Consider the following 21,787-nt stretch of genomic DNA (forward strand, 5'->3'; position numbering starts at 1 on the left):
TACAGATCAGCCATCAGGTAAATCCGTAAGTACAGATGGCTCACCAGCAAATTTAATCAATTACTCTTGGTCCTTTGAAAACAGACTATTATGATACAATCTTGTATCCTCCAGCGTAAGATTAGGCATTTCAATGAATGTAATTTTATGGCACTCACAAATATTATTCTGCAGAAAATGGATAACTTAATGTTAAACTGAACAATAATATATCTAAAGAATTTAACAGGAGGCATACACTGAGCAGCACTGCGTGAGAGATCAGAAGTAGCTCCCTGAATGTCGGCTGCGCGGTTCTGACCCTATCAGCTCTCCTGTGAATGGATCAAACTTGTAGGGCTCGCCGGTGAAAGGATCAAACCTTATTTGCCGACGCTCAGCGGGATATTTCTCAGGGGCGAGTCGAATGCTTGATCCTGCAGCAGAGCGATATCGTGCTGGGGAGATTGGACGGCTATATGATGAAGGCGCTGCTTCTATCAGTCTTCCGACACTTTGTCGAGAGCGCGGTGGACTATCATAAAGTGAAGAGTTAGAAGCGTATCGTGCTGGTGGTGAAATTCTGTACCTGGAAAGGAAAACAATGAGAAGATTGCCTAGAATTCTTAATCAGTGATCAAACCAGGAGAGGTGTAATGAATAGAGTTTAGTGAGTTCCTAAAACCGCTAATCCAGAGCACAATGAACTATGGATATTCATTACAAGGCAAATAAAGCCAGACGAATAACTCGAAACCAAAGAGAAACAAGACCTAGAAGCATAGTTACCCAGTACTTCATTATAGGCATAGTTTCTGGCTATTGGATTATCATACCATAAAGAATCGCAAAATAAACTCACCTAGGGCTGGGATGATCAATTTCTTCTAAAAGAACTGGAGCCGGTAGACTAGTCAGCTCAGATTCTTCGGGCAAATAGTCGATTGACTTCTGTGTCTGGTACAGTGGGTTGCCTCTTGCAAACCTGTCCACCTGTTGCAGCAAAAAAAATTGCAATACAGTTTGAACAGTCGAATAAAAATGGATTAAACAGGAGGGGTTACTAGCATTGTGGTCATGAGGGAGATAAACAAAACCTTAGAAAGCAATGACAGAAAGTATGCTCTCTTATCACGCTTATCAGCACCTGATATCATAAACTGCCAACCACAGCCAAACAAGATTACAAAAGAAACCGCCTGTATAGGAAATAATTGAAACGATAGAATAGACAGCAGGGCTTACCTGATCAAGAATAGCCGTCGCTAAAGATCCAGGAAGCTCTTTCAAACTTGTGATGCAACCAAGATCCAACTGCCAACAAATGAAAAGATTTTGGTAAATGAAAAAAGAAAACTAAAAGTGTGCAAGCGATTGTGCTTTTACTTCCAATTTAGCCCCTCATGAACATGTGAGTGGTTCATAAAGCTAGAAGATTTCGTTTCAACGGTCGACTCACATCAAATCGAGTAGCAATCCCCCGACGAAACAATCGAAGAAGGCGTTCTTTAACAGCTGCCGGTAAGGTGATGACAGTTGCCTCATATGGACCCACACCATCATCATAGGCCTAAAACCCCAAGCAGGAAAAGCAAAGGAAAAAATTCTGGTGATGAAAATTATCAAGATAGTATAGGCTTCAAAAAGAAAATTATAAATGTTCCAAATGTAATTTCAGTGTAGAACAGGAAAAAAATTGTTATTTCCAGTTTTTAAATAAGATAGATGAATAAAAAATAAAGTGCAACAAAATTACCCAAGAACCAAAACAAAGTCGGACAGTAAAAAATGGGAAGAAACCTAATTGCAGAGCCTATACGAGAAATATAATTTATGTTAGGCATCTTGGTGAATTTGTACCCAATTAACTAAGGTCCCCTAATATAGCACCAATAGGGATCCCATGTGCCTCAACCAGTAATTTCATTGGTTTGTGGTGGATCAACCAAGGTAAGTCTCATCCCAAGATAAAATCTCAGTGCTAGGGTGAAATATAGTCACAATAGCAAACTATTTTGTTAGTTATTTTTTACAGACGATTTTAAAAGCATTGACAAATTATCCAAGGTGTCAACCATTTGCCAACACGGAGACTACGCGTGGCCACCTAAGAGCCATATCATTGCTACTAAGCTTTTCCCGTGTGGCAGCGACGCTATTTTCTGCTTGGTAAAAAATCCCAATGCCACAATTACAGACATTTTTTTGATGGCCCACATGCGCATATTTAAACGTCATTAATCTTGAATGCTGACACATAATAGCATAAGCACTGTGATAATTTAGCATCAGTAAACTGCAAATTCGCTGTAGTGAACTGGATGTCGTGCCGCAGTATCAATGCATCGTGATGGTGGAAAATTAAAATGGGAGGAAGGAGATGAAGAAGAAAAAGAAGAGAAGATGGCTGGCTAAGCGAAGCTATTCTACAACTTTTATCTAGATTGCCTGAAATTGTTCAAGTTTTTCTAAATCATTCCAGAGCAACTCATGAAAAGATTCCTTACAAAAGTGATCACCAAACCCTCACACAAAGAGCGATGTGGAGGAAGAGAATTCTTGCTTCCACTTGTTTCAACCCATTTTGTATAAACTCTAATAATAGTTTGCATCATTCTCTCCAACAAGAAAGACTCAAGCCTGTCAAGTGGGAGATTGAAAACCATCATTAAGTCCTCCAAAGTCAAGGAAAGTGTGAAGTGATCAAATGAGGAAAAGTCATTAAGAAGTTCACTCTAATTCTTGATATTGAACTTCAGAGAACTTGTCTAGTGTCATTTGACATAGCTTTTCAATTTTTATCTATATCCTAGACTCCTTAACAATGAACCAGATATTGATGAGAGCTTCGAGAGGAAGTTAATAATCTCCACATACCGGCCATAAGTTTAAGAAGTTGATTGTGTTCCAGAGTGGAGTACAAGCACCAAAATTGAAGGAGCGTGTTTAGTAAGAAAATCAGCAGACAAAGATGAAGTTCAGATATTCCTTGGTAAGATACAAATCCTCCATATTCAATACTAGACCAATTTTTCTATTTTGGTTGGAAAGCCAAGATAATAAGCATCAATACAACGTTTTCTCATAATACTTGATGGCATTGCAGTGCAAGATGAAGTCTCGTGGAGGATATTTTGCAAAAGCATTCAAAGTGTATGCATACAAGGACATAATATGCTGTCATGTTCATCAAAGCTAGAGGTAGGGTTAGGGCTTTTACTTTAATATGTTTCTGTGATGCCTCCTAATCATGTGTAGGTCTATGTTCATGTGATCAAGGTAATTGAGAATCAAAATACATGCTAGGGTTTGGTAGGCACTGAAACTCTTGATGAGTTTATCTTAATTGAGTGATCAAAGTTTTAGTCTTCCTTGATTGAATTTTTCATTTCCCAATATCTTTGGTAGTAATATTTTCTTGTTTCTGGGGAAGACTTGCATCTTATGTGTAAAAAACAAATTCTACCATATGAGGTTGTCAAAAAGTTGATGGTGAGTGGTATTATTAGTTTAATTTTTCATTTTAAATTATCTTCTCGTAGATTAAACTGAAAACACTCTAACTGCTAACCAAAATTTGATGGATCAATTTTTTTTTTGCATGTGTAACAGTTACATTTCTTGATTGGTTAGAAAGCTTACCATACTAATAGTTGTACCAAGGCAAAAACATATACAACAAACAGCATTAGATATACCGGTGTGTAGTAAATTTGATGATGTTTGTGAATGCAAAATCAATAGGCATATCCAAAAAAAGGCCCCTACCTGGTTAGTAAGTCTAAGTGCCTTTGATTTACGTTCAAATGAATCTGAAGTGAGGTCTTCATATGAATGAGGTAGAACTCCAGCCTCACTAGGAGATTTACTTTTCAGCTCAACGCGAGGACGTTTCCCCATCACGACAGGCCTTGCAACTGCAACCTACAGCAGGAGCACATGCTGAGTTTGCTGAAAAAATTCTGACATAGATAAAGGGTAATCTTCAACAGCAATAAAAATAATTATATATATATATATATATATAATAGATAAGTAAATTGAGAAGGTTCGGGAAATAATCAATGAAAACAAAGTAAAACCAGCTATTAGTTGTACACCTGGATTTTGAACTTTGGCCCTCTATAGGGTCCCTGTACTATTTGCCCATCCATTTCCCTGATTGCATAATCCAGATCCTGGAGGGCAACTATTAATAGTCAAAACATACTAAAATCAACAAGTTGAAACGAGTGCAGCTCAAAAAATGAATCAGGTAAATATTGTTTGTGTTAAATTTTAAGACAATTTTCTAAAGCAAACATATTCAACTGGCACATGAACCAAATAGTAGATATTCATATGATTTGCAATTGGTATAATATGATACATGATACAAGAGTTTGGTATCTAAAACCATATTCATATATAGGAATAAAAAAAAATCAAATTCCAATTAGATATTTCATCAAGCCCATTAATTTTTTAATAGTGTTTTAAGAGGTGATCTAGCTGGCTGCATATGTGGCCTCCGAAGCAGTTTGGAGAGGAGATTGCATCACATATGCAATATGCAGACCCCTGCAGGTGGTCTAAAAAGTTGATTAAGCAGTTCAAATTGATAGTATATGCAGGTTAAAAATCTCTTTTGAAGATCTTTGTCCTCTTAGGATGACTAATTATTGTGATTGCAAAACTCAAAACTATGTTTTTTTACGTGGTATCATGTAACTTATCCATGTCATTTTCAAAATTTGTTTTGCAAGTGATACACTATAGATGTTATACATTGTTTGTTATGCATTTTCTTGAAATTGAAATTATTAACTGAATTGTTTATATATAACTAGTTCAGTTATAATTAAATTTGAGTGTGTACAATTTCCTTACTACATTATTATGTCAGGTCTTCTCGTAATGTGGAATTACAAAGTGTATCTGTTTTATGTATAACTTGCTCACTTATGAACGTGTTTTAATTGACTAATATGCATTAACGAATAATTATATTAGTTATGTTTTGCCTTTCCATCAATATAAATATTTTTTAATGTTGACAACACATTGCCCCTGCATACAGCATATATGCTATGCAGTCAATGACTGCCTGCCGTATGGAAAAGGCCTTTTAAAACCTCAATTAAATCTAGCTTCTCTCTAGATTAACCTCAGCATATCAAACTCAACCCATCATAAAGAGAAAGGAAAAGGTTAAATCTTTTGCTGCATGATTGAAGAGAGATTGAAGAACTTTTGCAGCATGGAGAATCAGATTCAACAAAGAAGGTGGAGTCAACATCTTAATGATGCATGAGAAGCACACAGTCTCTTAGAAACGAGAATTAGAAAAACAATAAGGGTGACTAAAGTAATTCTTTGCATATGATACTTGTCACCTTAATCTCTTCATGAGCATCACCATTATCTTCCTCTCCTCTCTTCAACTGCGTCAATACTAGCAAGAAGCATAATTGGCACCAAGAGTCTAGCCGAACTGTCTAGTACCAAAAGAGACAACAACCAAATCTATTGTTGTCCACTCATTTCAATTATAAAATAAAAGGAATAGAAAGTGTTTTATTACCTTTATTTAGGAGTAAACCTTTTTGTTAGAAATCAGGATCAACTTGCTCTATTGATCTTATTGTGCTATTAAACAATTTATCACATTATTCTATATATGTTAGGATGGAAAAACTATTTCAAAATAGAAATTTTTTAACCAATTTTATAATTTTTTAACTGAAATATAGGATTCCATTCAAAAATTCATGAAACCAATTTTGACAACCTTTTGGATTTATGTTTGTAACAAGTGAAATTATGATATTACAAACCGAAAGTAACAAAAACAATCAAAACCATTGGTGTGTACTTTAAAATGAAAGTATACTCACTAAGCGTCTAGCAAAGTGGACAAATCCGACTGGGTAGGGGCCTTTTCGTGAAACTGCAACCTTCTCAATCTTAAAATACAAGCACAAAAGGATAAATGAAATTTAGTCTTCAAATAAGTATCAAATTGCACTTTGGAAATATCATGGTGCACCTTTCCTAGTGGATCAAACATCTTCCTTAGGTAATCTTCATCAGCATCTTTTGGAAGGTTTCCGACATAAGCAGTCTTAATCTGGAATAGAAATGGCAAATCTTAGATTAGATGCTAAATGGAAGATCAACAATGATGCAGACTTTATGCAGAAGTGGAACAGTTAACACCTTTGCTAGCTCTTCAGGATCGATTTCAGGATCCTTCTCAACCCAATCTATTACAGGATGCCAATTACCATCAAGAAGAAAATCCGGTTTTGATCCAATGCGATGTGCTCGTGCTGCGGCCTGTGATGATATTTTTTTAAGCAGATGATCAGAATGCCTATGATGTAAGGCGATATGAAAATGGATTTGGTAGTCGTTTCAAATAAGATGACAGGATATATGATCAAGATCAGATAGATCAAAGGGCAGGCAAATGCATCTGATCTTTTAAAATATTGAAGATAAAGATAACAATGACCAGTCATTCAGATTGAGATAGCCAATGGTTGCAGAAGAATAGGAGTAACTTTACCAGTCCAGATTATTCAGACCATAGAAAAGATCAGAAAATAACCAAAGTTTGAGGTCATACTTAGAATCTTCTGATTTGACAAAGAAAGAAGCAGGATCTAACAATAGAAATGGATTCAACAACCACATTCAGGCTAAAAATTTGACAATCTCACAAGATGTGGAAGAGATAACATGCAGCTGCAAGCAAGCATCCATTTCGGTGAGCGGTTTCGAATCCAATTCCAAACTACAATTTTCAAGGTATTGACAGTCTTAGTAGCAGGCACCTTTCTGTGATCTTCTTAGTTAATTAAGAGATGGAACTTTTGTGCATGGTCAGCAATAGTAGTGTACCAGATGAGCCAACTCTAGAACAAGGATTTTAAAAATGACTTCGTCGAAGATTTGATCAGTCACGGGAGAGTGAACTGAATAGGAATCACATATGCCATCCAATACAATGAGATACAAGCAACAGGATTCTCAAACAGCAACAAATGCCCTGATGTTTGACAGTTAGATATAGATAGATAGCACTGTGGATATCATGTAGAAGGTCAAATATTTGGATGGTCCTCACATTAGTACAAAGGAGATTTCAACAAAAAATTCTAAGATCATTAAGCGTTAAATAATCAAAGCTAACTTCCTCATGCATCTTATCTGATAAATTTTGAAAATAACTGGAACTGACCAATTTGTAGTTGATCTGATATCGTAGATCCTCATAATATGGGTGATATAATATCTACTGATCATAAATCAACACTTGGAGATTTAGCTGGGTACAAGCCAATTGTTATATAAATGTTTTAAGTTCTTAATGTTTGGCATAGCTAGCTCACATTGATTATATAGAGTTATCCAGCAGTGATTTAGCAATAATAAGAGATAACAACAACAACCAAGTCTTATCTCACTAGATGGGGTCGGCTATATAGATTTTTCTACGCCATTGGGCCCTATCCCCTACTATATCATCATCTACACTTTAAATTTATTTTATTTTATTGTTGCCTGTCTTTTTTGGTCATCCTCTTCCTCGTTTGATGTGCGTATTTGTTATAGTTTTACATCACCTAACTGGGGCATTTTAGCAATAATAAGAGAAAAGTGAAGAAAAAAATTGATCACATGATATCATACATGAGCCAAGCAAAGTTACAATGATCAAAGATACATTAGGGTAGGAGTATTCAGTAGATCTGCAAATGGATCCCAAGTTCAAGTTGTCAGCACCACCTATCTGTATCAGAGCACCTCTGATGTCCATGCAACAGATAACCAACAAGTTTTTCGAAGCATCCTCTACAGGGAGTTGAATGATAATAAAAATGTTGACAACTTCATTTATGGGCATAATGGTCAAGAACTTGGTGAATTCGATATTTTGCATAAAGAAGATATGAAAATCTAATGCTCTGCAACTCCGCAATCAGGATGGGTTCTTGATCATCTTGCAACATGTTTAGAGCAAAATTGGCAGTTAAATGATAGCAACTCCAGTATCCCAGTAGAACTAAGACAATGATAAGAATAACAAGGAATGAGCAGTAATCAATCTCCCTTCATCAATGGCATCTATTTGAATTCTCATCTCTCAAGGTCGTTTGAAAAGTAGAAGAAAGAAGAAAAACAAATAAAAAAATAAAGTACTTTAACAAGTAGGGACCATTTTTGAAGACCTGCAAAATAAATAATGTAATGATGTCACAGAACGTAGCTTATAAAAATTCTTCACTTCTAAGCCAACTACTGATAAAAGTGAGCACAAAGAAGAAAATATTTAAGAAAATGTATAGAATAAGTTGTGTAGGACTGTTAAGACTTAAGAGTACGATTTAAATTAGCACAAAATGCATGTAAACTTAGAAACTTCATATTGTATTATTCAACATCTTACAGCATGAGAAGAGAAATGCACAAAAGCAAATCCGCGATTCAGTCTCCTTTTCCCTGCCATAGAATCTCCAGCAATTGGGGACATTGGGAGGTTCACTGAGATAACATCTTTAAATGCCTAGTTCAGATAAGCAAAGTGGTTAAAGCAACAACCAGTGAGTGCAGCAAAAAAAAACTTGGCATGGCCATTGTACCTGGTGAACAAGTTTTTCAAATTCTTCCAAGCTCCAGTCTGAAGTGAACAAGAGAAAAAATAAATAAATTCAGCTGCAAATTGCAGGACCAATGATGCATCTTAGCAACAAAGATCTAATCTAATAGGTAGAGAAAAGAATTCCATCGCTTAGCATAAAACAGGTTCCCATATCAGCTTCCAAGTTTGGACATCTAATTTCAGTGGTATGGCATGATAACCCTAGAAATTGCATAAAAGATAGAACCTGATAACACACTAAAAAAAATAATTAGGAGAACACTGACCTATCAGTCACATCTCATAATTCTCCTTTAAAAAGGAAGAGAGCCTTAACCATAGTTATAAAAAAGGACCATACCAGCGGTTGATTTGGTCACTTTCACTCATCGATTGGATAAACAAAAGAAACAGTGACTACTAGAGAAAATTGGTTTAACAGATGTTTTATTTTTTATTTTTTATTTTTTATTTTTAAAGGGGCAAGCCCAAGCAGGTGTTCAAAAACAGTGGCAATTTTTTTTATGAAGTCTAAAATGTCAATTACACCTCAATAAAAATGATGGCATAAAGGGTATACTGGAAATTTGATAAAACTAATTAATTAGACTTTTTTGCATTTTGGTGGAACAACACTATAAATATCATCCTGTATTTCATCTCTTAATCTCTCATGCTCCTATCCTCCATGCTGCTTGACACTATCAGCCTCTAGAGGCCAATTCATGTGTCAAATCAAGTTGTCATTACATATATGTATAATTTATGAATAAAATCAATGATTCACAGATTAACCAATTGACCTATGTCAGTCTAACCAACAGACTGGATCAGGTTAATATTTGAGTTGGCATGCAGCTCGAACAACTGATTCAACCTGCAAACCAGAACTCATAAGGTTCACTATTTACAACTATGGCCTTAAGATAACATTAAATCATGTGGTAAGTCAAGTCACAAAGAATGTACTATGTTCATTATATCCAGCAAAGCACAATGCCATGCCAGAAAGAAATACTAGCACAAAAGAAATTTGGAGGGGCACAAAAACAAGGAAGAAAAAAGATATCAGAAGGCAGTGATCTCCTTCATTTGCATTCAGCCAGAGATACAAGCATTGAGAGAACTATAAATGGTAACAGATGATCCTTACCAATCTGATTGATTGCTCAAAACAAGCTCAATAAACTAATAAGTGGATAAATTTTGGATGTTTATGACTTGAACCATTTGTTCACACCTTGTTTTTCCCATTTCAAAGAAAAAGAAAACTAGAGAAAAGAATGAAAATGTCATCACAAAGAGTTGGCAACACCATGTCTTATTTGTTCCCTCCAATGTAGAAAACAGGATAGTATCAACAGAGGGTGATTCTTCATTATATATTCTCAAAGATGCATGAACATTAATAATTTAACATTTAAGGCATCAGAGTCACATGTTACCATAGATGCTTGATGTAATTGGAAATATATGTCAAAACATCAAGATGTATTGTACCTTTACGGAGATTCCCAAAGAACAGTGAATCTTGATCTGAAGAAAAATCAACACCCATACTCTTCCCATGGAGCTGAAACAGGAAAAGAAAGAAAATGATATTGTAAAAGAACCAACAGCTACATCAATCTAATAGCAGATGTTCAAAGAAGTTATACCAAAATTGTTGAACCAATGCTGCCAAATATATATATATAGAGAGAGAGAGAGAGAGACACTATAGCTATCAGCCTCACTTGAAATGCAAGCTTGCCAGGAAGCAAGAATAACCAGTTACTATGAGGATAGTGATTATTTCCATCAAATAAATGAAAATGTGATGTATACATTCAAGAAATCAAGGGAAGACAGCTAGTGGTTAACAAAGAAAATGAATAGGATAAGAACCTCTTATTGCATGCTGAATTACAATGGATCATCAACTAGCATATGATGTTCTGCTTTCAAATCTTGTTGATTGATCATGTACTAACACTCTACATTTGGCGGTCATGTTCTTCCAAGTTGCATCAGTGCACAAGGAAGCACTTATACCAAACATAATTTGTTGTCACTGCATGAAAATGACATTGAACAACTCTAATGTCCAGCATCCAGACATTAAGAGCCTTTTGCAGTAAGGAAGAGCCTAGGACTATGGTCCCACGTGTAAGCAGTGAAAAGAAGGTATTGCACATCCAAATATGGGGACAAAACATGTTGAATTGTGAACTAGATGGTCAAAAATATGAGGTATAGATGCACTAACATGCGGTCTAGGCGAGCTATTATGCGAGTTGCATATATAGTTAAGTCCTTAGGTGAGCATGAATAAAGCTAAATATAATCAAACAAAAGGTGGTTTAATTAAACAGGCTTGTAGCCCTTAATATAATAAAAATTATGAAGAAGAGTGTGGAATAAATATGATGAGAAGTACAATGCCATATTTGGTTAGATAACTCTTATAGAGGATCAATATTTAAGAAGCTTGTGTACAAAAAATTTATTGTTTGATGAGATAAGTGCTTGTTATTGTAAGTGTTAAACATTTTATTATCATTACTACTACTATTATTATACTTTTTTTATTATAAGTTATGTAGTAAATATAAAAAAAATTGTCATATATCAATCGCTAGGTTGATTAATTTGATAGGTAATGTGATAGATGGAGAATTCTAGTTAACATATATTAGCTCGATTGAATTATTTGAAATATTATGTGTTGGAACTAAAATTTTATATTGGAGTATGTATAAATATTCTATTGCACATATTGTCATGTACTATTAATACAAATAGTTTTAAATATTTTTAAATATAGACGCCTTGTGTGTGCACATGTGCACTATATATTTGCTTGACTGCACATATCTTGCATAGGCTTTTTGAAATCTTGCCTAAGGGGGATAAGATTGACCATAATATGATGTAGTAACTGTATGCACAAAAAGCTAGATCGAGGTGAATATTTAGAAAAAACAGATTGAGGATAAGTTCTTGAGCAAAACAAGAGTAACTGCAAAATGGCCTACAGGTTGCAATGCAATAAAGAAATATAAGGACAAGCCGGATTCTATCAGGATCATTAGATAGCATAAAGAAGTGCATCATGCATATAAACCATATACATGCTAAAATTTACCACAAAACCATCCTTCTCCCTAATGGCTCTGGAAGCTGATTCCTTTTGACCAAATCGAACAAAACAAAAACCCTGAGTAGGAAAACATGTTTATCAACAGAATGCTATCCAAGAAGCAAAATTTTGAATTGATTCAGTCTTTGTGAAAGAAAGCTTCCCCAATGCAAATATAAAAGAAAATCATTCAAAAGAAGTCATGACCTTTGAGTTACCATCTTGATCCTTCATCATCCTTAACTCAATTATCATTCCATAAGGGGAAAAGAGCTGCATCAGAAACCAGAAACCAGTAATGCCACTATAATATGTATAGACAAGATCTCTTCAAGGAGAGAATTAATTTCCAATAATGCATTTAAAAGAGATACTAACAACCATCAAATCAGAAAAAAGGTAAGATTTCATTGGGTGTAAATTTTCATGAAATACTTGAAAGTAAATCAAAAGCACATGAAGATGAACATAAAATATTAATAAGACCATACTTTTTCTAATACAGTTTGATTATGCTCACTAAAGAAGATAGTTGTGAGTAAAATTTCACTTTATAAAACATATTAAAAGAGCACAATACAAAGTATTAAATAGAGTAACTTAGCTAGAACCTCAAAGATCTTTCTAGTTCCTCTTAAAACTGCTAACCAAATTCACCATGGAAACAAAGAAAAGCCCGCAAAGTCACATGAAGTATCAGAACAATAAAGAAAAAAAAATATATACTTGTAATGATAAGATAACCAATGGTTGCTTTCTGAGAACAGGTAAAACCCAACCATTTTTTACTTAAACCTTTTAAATAACTATAAAAAATATGTTTAACATCTAGCAACCATCTCCTGCACTGAAAGAACTAGACATGAAGAAAGTCTATGATGCAAGAGCTTATTTGGCTGAGGTTCACTCCCAGAGTTGGTAAAGTTCTACTTCATTACAGGAATGATTATTGTTACTTGATTAGATGTTCTACATTTTTGGTGTACATGATCTGCCATCCATATTGAGCATGCAAGTCAAATTTGTTCAAAAATATAAAAAATAACAGCTAATATTGCAAAGACTAGTTTACCTCATGTATATCGCTTTCTGTTACAGAACGAGACAAGCCACCAATAAAGATCTCTGACCCTTTAACATGGTGTTCTATGGGGCAAAAATGGCAACAACATCCAAGAGTTTGGCATGGAAAAAAAAAATTGAAAAAAAAAATGGCGTTGAAAAACTAAGAATACCTTGTGTCAAAAATTCACCAGATATGGCCTTCCCCTGTGCAAACAAACCAATGGATAAGTATAGTTATCTTATTATTTTGAACATCAGAAATTCTAATCATCATGACACCCAACTGAAGTCTTACACTCCAAACCAATAAGTAGTTCATGTTTAAACAAGCTATTTTAAGAAACACGGAACAAAGAATTAACTAAGTAGAAAAACAAATTTTTATTCTATTTCAGGATGACCAACGATCCTTCATATAGATGCTACAGCATAATAACGTCATTTAGTCCACCAAAAGGAAGGTCACAAGTGAAGATAACTATAGAACTCTGTTTTTGCCCCGGGACAATGGTACAATGGTTAGGCCTTTCAACGGATAACCAAGGGATCTAAGGTTCGAATTTCAATTGTGGCGCACTGCAGGGTATTTTTCCACTAGTGAGAAGCGGGCCTAAGAACGTTGGCCATCTGGATGGGCTTTCATGAGCACTTCCTTATTTACCTTAGTGATCGGTGAAAAACTTCTGTGGGACTAGGCTGGTCACTCAGAATTAGTTGGTTTAAAGAGCTGGATACCTGTGCCAACTAAAAACAAATGAAGGAAACTGACAAGGATCGTGCCCCATGCCTATGGAAGGGCTAGAATCTAATTTGTCCATCAGCGATAAAATGACTCAGTTGTCCTCAAATTTCAAAGTAACTCCTTATCAGGACTTCAATAAGGAAATGCATCAGCCCTCCATCTCGCATTCAGTGTAATGGGAGAGCTTAGTAGCCAATGTTCATTCTATCAGCACCTGGGTCAGCCACATGACAGACATAGTATGAAGTCCCACTCCGGGAGGGACATGGGCCTTATCAGTAGTTGGGATTTAATGTCCACAGCAGCTCTATCAGTCAGCTTCCTCCATTTTTTCCTAGGTGGATTTGAGATTGAACACCTGCACAGGAGGAAACACAAGGGCTTTGACACTCCATAAGATTCAGTTATCTATCTATCTATCTATCTACAAGGTATTATCTATGAGCAACCATTAGACTTGCTCAAGGAGACACACCACCACAGTGCTCCAACCAGGTAGGCATAGTATCATCACACTCTTGCCTGCGGAAAGACACTGCCTTTGCACTCCCATTAAGTGAGACCCACCCATAGGGTCCGTATGAGTGCCAACAATAGCAAGCAGACAGGTAGGCCCTTCCACAGCTCTCTCCATTCTTGGAGCAATACTAACTTGAGCATCAGTGTGCCTTAGCAGGGCCTATCTTATCCCCTCTCTACCTTTTGCTAGTTACATACCAACCAGCAAGACTCTTGCAGAGAAACTAACACAATCTGGTTTTCCTTCAGTATCTTGGAGGAATCTGCACCACATGAGCACTGGCCTTGAACAATAACAAACTCACATGCCACAAAATTACCATGCTTTGTGGATCAGCTGAATTGAAATTTCCCAACATCCACACCAATCTCACTTCTGCATTCTTCGCTTATGGCACAAGCATATAAGTAAACTACAGCACTGTATTATACTTAATTACACCTTGCCTTAGAGGCTTTAGAAAGGGGGCGTTCCTTCATAAAATATATATTGTATATAGATTTTTCATCAAAACTGCAACTCGATCGACCAGATTCAATACTTGGAGCTTCAACCGTCCAAAAAAAGGAGGGAAAAAAAATATATCTAATACGCAATCGACAGATCAATCTGGAACCAAACAGGAATGCTAAACAACAAAAGAATCGCGAAATTTTGATTCTAGAAATCGATTACCTTCATCTTCCTTGGAGACTACCGGAGCAAGGAACCCTAGACAGTGGCAGGATAACGCCACCAGGCAGGCGATTAAAAATTACGTGTGCAAAGAAGTTGGCTTCAATTGCGATATTGCCACTGAATCAATTATTAGACCGGAAATTTATTTTGACCGCCCACTTTTTTTTTCTTATTCGAAATAATCCATATCGGTTGAATAATACGAAACTATTTTTTTTTTTACGAAGCAAAAAAAGAAAGAAAATTATGAAATCATTCGAGAATTCAAATTAATTGTGAATTTTAAAGACCAAGAAAAACAATTGAGAGAACTGCCTACTCTCTGTTGCGATCCAGCACAATATGTATCAAGTGCTTGCCTCCCTCTGCTGTGCCGCTAACGGCGGAGCAACGAATTGACCAAAAGCTACGTATCCATGTGGCCTTGATCGTGAGGTTTAAACTGAATATTTCCGGTAGGGATATTTAAAATACCTCCTTTTTCAAGTTAATTATAATCTACAATTCAACTCACATGTTTCATACAACACCTCTTCATCTAAATTCCAAAGGGTAAGCGAAAAAGAAAATAATAATTGGAAGTGCTGGCACCCTTTTAATGGTGGATCGATGGATATCTTTTCTATTTTGACGAATTAATAGATAAATTTATTTTAATAGATAATTGACTTAAAAATACTAGACTGATGGATCATTTACGAAAAGTACTTTTCGATTTATTTTAGTGGCTAATGAAAAATTTTTATGAATGAAATTAGTCATCTCAGAATTAATCGACGTAAGTGAGATGTATATGCCAACTAAAAAAATGGAAGTGTCACTTTGAGACTATGATGTAGTGGTTAGATCTTCAAATACGAATCTCAAACATCTAAGCTATGATAAATTATAGAAGATTTTTTCTCTAACCAATAACAGAGCTAAGAAAGTGAGCCTCTTGGATAGATTATCGTGAGTACCTCTCAATGCGAACCTCTCAATTTATCTTAATATCTGATGAAATAATTTTATGGGATCGGATTGGTGTAATATAATCGATTAGAAAAACCGAATATTGGATGTACTTTCGTATTTATCGAGTGGAGAATCAGGCAGGAAGGCAGCCAAACTAGAGGATTAGTTCGAGATTGTATACTTGCATGGTCGGTGTTTTGTAATTATTAATACAATTAAATATAGTTATTGATCACAAAAGCAGGTGGGTAATTAAGTTGGTTGCGTTTTTAATGTTTTTGCAACGTCCTAATAATTAATTATTGATTTACTCGCTTCCGTTGAAGTGTTATAAATGCAAGCGCTTGGCGAGCGGAGCAGACCGGAGATGGCAATGGCGACCCCGATGCATGCGTTCGCTCTGGCTGCAGTGATCTCGGTGGTGGCTCTCGCGGCCTCGACCGCGGCGGCGAGTGGCGGATGGGACGTCGCAGACGCCACGTTCTACGGCGACATGTCCGGCAAGGCCACCATGGGCGGCGACTGCGGCTACGGCGACCTGTTCACGCAGGGGTACGGCCTGGCCAACACCGCCGTCTCCGGCGTGCTCTTCAACAACTACGAGACCTGCGGCGCGTGCTACGAGGTGCGGTGCTTCAACGACACGCGGGGGTGCCGGCAGGGGAGCAGCATCCATGTGACCGTCACCAGCCTCTGCCCGCCGGACCCGAAGCTCCCCGGCGGCGGGCTCTGCCAGCCGCCCCGGAAGCACTTCGACATGTCGGAGGCGATGTACACGAGGATCGCGACGACGCCGTACGCGGGGAGCATCCCGATCCAGTTCCGGCGGGTGCCGTGCGCGAAGGCCGGCGGGATCAAGTTCCAGATCAAGGGGAACCCGTGGTGGATCCTGGTTCTCGTCTACAACGTCGGCGGTTCCGGCGACGTGGCGTCTGTGTCCGTGCGGGGGTCGTCCGGCAGCGGCTCGTGGAGGCCGATGGAGAGGGAGTGGGGGCAGAACTGGCAGATCACGAAGACGCCGGAGCTGATGGGACAGGCTCTGTCCTTCCAGGTGACCACCGGCGACGGCAAAGTAGTAGTGTCGGACAACGTCGCGCCGGCGCACTGGCAGTTCGGCCAAATCTTTGAAGGCGGACAATTTTAAACTAATTAATTAAGGGAATTAAACAACCTCTTAATTACTATAATTAAATATGGCAGTTATCATGCCACTACTAGCAGTTTAAACTGTTTACAGTGCAAATGTATCCTTAGACAAGACACTTGTGTTGTCTAAGAGAGAATTGAAATGTTGACAGTTATATTGATATATAAAAGTACGTGAGATCATGAATCATTAATATTTATTGATCGAGTGACCACGCATGTTACTACTGATCAGGCCTACTCACTGGTGAAAGCTCTGGCTCTCCAACCCAAAGTCCAATTCTTGAGCTGGATCATACTTCATGAAACAGATCTACATGCAAACCTATTGCATGTGATTTCATAAGAGGGCAAACATGTATTCTACTCTGTCGAGACTTCTTCTCAATGCAGCAAATTTCTTCTCCCACTCCTCGATCAACGGCAATTCAGCTTAATTAATTTACTCGAATGGCTCAGCGTTACGTTGTTGTTTAGCTAAATGATTAAAGTGGAATGTTTCACCAAATTCAGGAGGAGGAGAAGATGGTGATGAGACGGAGAAACTTTAGAGATTGAGGAAGAGGCTAGTTGGAGAGCACATGGGAAGAGCGGCGCCATGGAAGTCAACAACAACGGCAGCATCAAAGCGGTTGAAAGAAGACAGAAAATCAAAGCGGGGGAGGCCCCAACGCATGTGGCGCCTGCCTTTTCTCCAGGCCCTGACACTACTGTCGGTTGAGGATGAACAATACTGAATTATTATCGAAGAAAAATAATACTTCTTTTAATGAAAAAAGGGGATCATGTTGATCGCATGATTAGGTCTTTAACTTCCTGTAAAATATTTTTTTAATGTTTTTTTTTCACATTTTAGATGAAGAACTGATAAAAGAAGTATTAGAAGGAACGGAAAAAACACGGGGCTCTGACCATGTGACCATTGTCTCTTCATCACGCCTTTAATTAAGGGGAGAAAATCCTAATGGATTGTTTTTTTTTTTCTCTTGAGGACAAAATCGCTAATCAAAGTTTGAGTGGTTTTTTCCATTTGCGTGCCGCTTTAGCTAAAGGGTCAAAAATCTAGCAAGTTTTTTAGGAGAAAATAAATAAAACAAAGTCTATGATACATTAATTACTTTAAAACCTACTTGATAGGTTTCTTAATTATAAAGATAAACCAAAGTTATAAAGTAAATAATGGAATTAAAATTTAATAAAAAAACAAAGCTTATTGTGAAGATATATATTCATCCGGTCCATTCATCCTGTCCGAAAGTCGATGAGATGGAAAGCTGGAGATGTGATACCTCGTTGACCGCTCGTAGACTTCACTCTGTCCTACAAAACAGATGACGTCAGTGTCGAGTCAGGGAAGGAGTCTCCGACGATGGCCCTCCGACGCTCAAGTCAATCACCGACAATGATGTAGAAGGCGGAGCAACAAGAATGAAGACTGTAGCGCAAATAGTATATCTCGTGTACTTCCGTCGATGCTTGGACTCCATTTTATATAGAGCTCCTGTAGCATGTGCACACACTTTCTCAAACGAGCACGCTTCTCGAAGTTTCCCCTGAAAATACTTGTCAATAAAATGTCTCTGATACAATATCTTAACAAGCCGAGCATATCTTTCATGTGATAGTGGAAGCTTCCGAGATTTTATATTTATATTTGAGGGTTTTATTAAATTTGATAATGGATCAATTTTGTTGATAGACCAAAAAATATTTTATTAAACGAGCCTTTTTTTATTATTAATATCTCTTTTTATTAATTTTAATCAATTCACGATTTGAAATTGTTCAAATTTATCCTCATTCTTTAACATAATATTTTTACTTCGTATCTTATATTTATCCTTACCTTGTTAGTTATAACATTCCACCTATTTTATAATTGCGCATGGACCATGAGACACATCTTGACTAAACTTTTTGCGTCCACAATCTATTATGTTCGACCATTAAAAATCAATTTGAGTGAAAAAAAGCCGATTCACTTTTTCCTTTTCAATTCTTTTATTCTCTCTCATACAACCCTATCTCTAATTTTCTACCCTATCTTTCGCCTCATCGCTACGCCGACAAGTCTCCAATCTTGAATCCCATCAGTCCACTAGTTCGGCATTGATAGTCTCCAATTAGCCTAGGGCCTCCAATTTTCTGGAGACGGCCTTGACAGCCAAGATTCTGCATATCGATCGTCTCCTCCTCCTTCTCCTCCTGTCGTCCAACAACACTTCATTAACATCGGTCGTTTGACATCTTCCCGAGTCAAAGGTGCGGTCGGACCGGAGCCTTCGTCTCCCAATCGAGGGCCTAATCGCTCAATCGACCAATGCAATTATCCTCCGTTTGGGCATATGATACTTGAATATTGACCACCTTGACTCTGACCTTCATCGTAACAATCGACCCTTGCCGGATGGACTCCTCCTTCATATATATATATATATATATATATATATATATATATATATATATATATATATATATATATATATATATATATATATATTCTTCAATCTTTTTGTTACAATTTTTTGAAAAAAAAATATAGATAAATATTTTATAAGGAACATATATATGTTATAAAAATTCTTATCTCACTCAAAATTTGACATTAGATTTCTATTTTTCTTTTTTTTTTAAGGATTGGAGGATCATATAGTAGTAGATGACATGCCCACTAGGGGTGCCATTTACAAATCTTTGGCATCTCAATCTCGACACCTATCTACCGAACTAGATAGTGTCTGAGCTAATAGCTGTGCACGCACGAGGCAAGACTTGAAAGTGATCATCCGATCCCTTCGATCCAAGCAACCTCTAGGCTTAGGCACTACAATTCCATGCCAAAAGCTACAGTCGGCTCGACCGCTCGAGTGCGTCTAAGGAAACACAAATCATCCGTGGCCTTAATGATTCAACCAACCTGAAACCATCAGGCTAGTCGAAGAAACCAAAACAAGCACATGAGAATAAGCAAAAATCATACTCCCTTTGGCTTTGTGACTAGATTGTCTACAAGGTCATTTTGCATGATATATGTTCAAGACTATTCTAACCTCATCTCCAATGGATAAAATCTAGATCTCAGGCTTAATTAAAGGGTGGCTAGAAGTTTGGATCGAGCCTATTCCACTGCACTCGTTCAGTTAATTAAGGTTGCATGGCAGAAGAATTCACCTCGAAGCGCCATTGACAACTATTAATATTGCTCCATCTTTCAAAATTTGTAAGCAGGCCATTAATTAATTAAGGTCTTCCAAATGAACATTTTGATTGCCTCTGATCCAGGGGCTGCTCGAAACTCTTCTTCACAGCTTCTCTGGTCTCTTCTCCAGCCTACTCGCTTCGACCATGAGCCACTTGTAGGCAGATTGTCATGTAAAACTCATTTCTTGACAAGTTCTAGATCAGCACATCCACCCGGCCATCTTCCATTCTCAATGGTCTTCTTTCTGCTAGTTGATGAGGTGTTTGAATCTGGGCAATCCCAACTACCCCTCTCATCGATGAATTATATATCACTACAAAAGCCCACGAGTTCCCATGAGGAGTAGCAACGTAACTACTTGTTGAATCAACGGGACATTTCTGAGCCTCTAATATATCTCTAAGGTCATGACCAATGCCTTAATTAGTTCAATACATATGACTTGCGATCCAGGAAAAATTAGTAATAGCTAAATGATGATATGTGTTATTGGGTCTAATTTCTCATATTTGCGGGCTTGCATGTTATTTAACAACATGTAGATATGCCGTTGTGGATCAACCCAATAAAATGGTCTAATTGGTATCTTGATTACAGATTTACGTGTTATTCGATGTGGGTTATATGTATGAAACTCATTAACTTGTTAATAATGATGAGTTGTTAACACCATGTTTGAAACAACTTAAGTGAAGGAATTGAATTGAATTCCATTAGGAATTGAATTATGACAGGAATTGAATTCAATTCCTATGTTTTGAATGGATTAGTGAATAATAGAATTGAATTGAATTCCTTAATTTGGAATCTATTTGAATTGAATTTCATTCTTATACATTTACTATTTTATCCTCATAATTAATCATTTAATAATCAAGTTAAGTATTAGAGAATAGGAAGAAGGGATCGCACAGTTAAGACAGCAGTATGAAAAAGGTGGCGCACGGGAGAAACGGTGCAAGGAGAAGTTTTCGACACAAGGAGAAACGGCGCACGGGAGAAAAGGAAGAGAAAACAAGAGAGTCGGCAGATGGAAAAAAGGATTTTAAGTTAAAAGGGCAATTAAGTAATTTTAGTTGTTCATGGTAAATCCCTATCCAAATCTGACCATTTGAGGTCTGATTTACTATTCATGTTTTGAATGGAATTGGAATTGAATTCCATATCAAATCCATCTCAAAAATTCATTCCAAACTATGGAATTGAATTCCAATTACCATAGGAATTCAATTCCATAGGATTCCAAACAGGGTGTAACAGATTTCTGGTCTTAGATGTATAAGATGATTGATCTCTGGATTAAGGAGAAGTAGCAATGTAACTAAAGGAGCCAAGTGGCTCGCGAACTATTCAGATCTCAATTCGAAAAAAAATTGTTCAGTTAAATGAGTCGAGCTGAAGCTTGATTTCAAGCTCGAAAACATTATTGAACCGAGCTCAAGTTTAACAGTATTTGGTTAATAAACTCACGAATATATTCATTATTTAAAGACTTGCGAACGTATTCGTTAATATATATATAGATAACTCGAGATCGATAATGTGTCTAACAAGCTAGAACTCGAGCTTGTTTAACAATCTAAAAATGATATGCTAACGAGCAAAGCCCGAACTAAATTCGTTTAACTTTTAAATGAGTTATTTTCAAACCAAATTTCAGCCATTCTCGAACTATTTAATTTCATTACGATCCGAGCTTGAGCTTAAGATCAAATTAAACTTGAGCCGAACTCGAGCTTAAGAAAAAATCAACC

General features: G+C 36.9%; 2 protein-coding genes across 5 annotated transcripts; one reads left to right on the plus strand and one right to left on the minus strand.

Moving 5' to 3' along the window:
* Window positions 1–40: 40 nt before the first annotated feature.
* LOC121981742 lies at window positions 41–14,857 on the minus strand. Of its 4 annotated transcripts, XM_042534442.1 has the most exons (19): window positions 14,729–14,856; window positions 12,962–12,995; window positions 12,799–12,872; window positions 11,934–11,999; window positions 11,733–11,804; window positions 10,106–10,178; window positions 8,607–8,644; window positions 8,414–8,530; window positions 6,178–6,297; window positions 6,008–6,088; window positions 5,856–5,924; window positions 4,080–4,157; window positions 3,748–3,903; window positions 1,439–1,549; window positions 1,225–1,293; window positions 1,077–1,139; window positions 842–972; window positions 239–568; window positions 41–168 (listed from the first exon to the last, which is right to left on the minus strand). In XM_042534442.1, exons 1-18 carry the CDS (start codon window positions 14,732–14,734, stop codon window positions 262–264), a joined length of 1,665 nt encoding a protein of 554 aa, XP_042390376.1. In that variant the 5' UTR covers window positions 14,735–14,856; the 3' UTR covers window positions 41–168; window positions 239–261. The 4 variants fall into 4 exon arrangements, with proteins under 4 accessions (XP_042390376.1, XP_042390377.1, XP_042390375.1 ...); XM_042534443.1 differs by having other exon boundaries at window positions 41–562; window positions 14,729–14,857; XM_042534441.1 differs by having other exon boundaries at window positions 41–568.
* A 1,161-nt stretch (window positions 14,858–16,018) lies between these two features.
* On the plus strand, window positions 16,019–17,031 carry LOC121983235 (expansin-A11-like). Its single transcript, XM_042536190.1, has one exon. It carries the CDS (start codon window positions 16,020–16,022, stop codon window positions 16,827–16,829), a length of 810 nt encoding a protein of 269 aa, XP_042392124.1. The 5' UTR covers window position 16,019; the 3' UTR covers window positions 16,830–17,031.
* The last annotated feature ends 4,756 nt before the right edge of the window (window positions 17,032–21,787 follow it).

Source organism: Zingiber officinale, chromosome 5A, assembly GCF_018446385.1.
Source record: "Zingiber officinale cultivar Zhangliang chromosome 5A, Zo_v1.1, whole genome shotgun sequence".
Taxonomy (NCBI): domain Eukaryota; kingdom Viridiplantae; phylum Streptophyta; class Magnoliopsida; order Zingiberales; family Zingiberaceae; genus Zingiber; species Zingiber officinale.

Coding starts and splice junctions, on each gene's coding strand:
- LOC121983235 (XM_042536190.1), top strand. CDS start 16,020: ATGCAAGCGCTTGGCGAGCGGAGCAGACCGGAGATGGCAATGGCGACC.
- LOC121981742 (XM_042534442.1), bottom strand. Junction 3,904..4,079: donor GGCCAAAGTTCAAAATCCAG/GTGTACAACTAA, acceptor CTCCTGCTGTAG/GTTGCAGTTGCAAGGCCTGT. Junction 569..841: donor ATTGATCATCCCAGCCCTAG/GTGAGTTTATTT, acceptor TTTCCTTTCCAG/GTACAGAATTTCACCACCAG.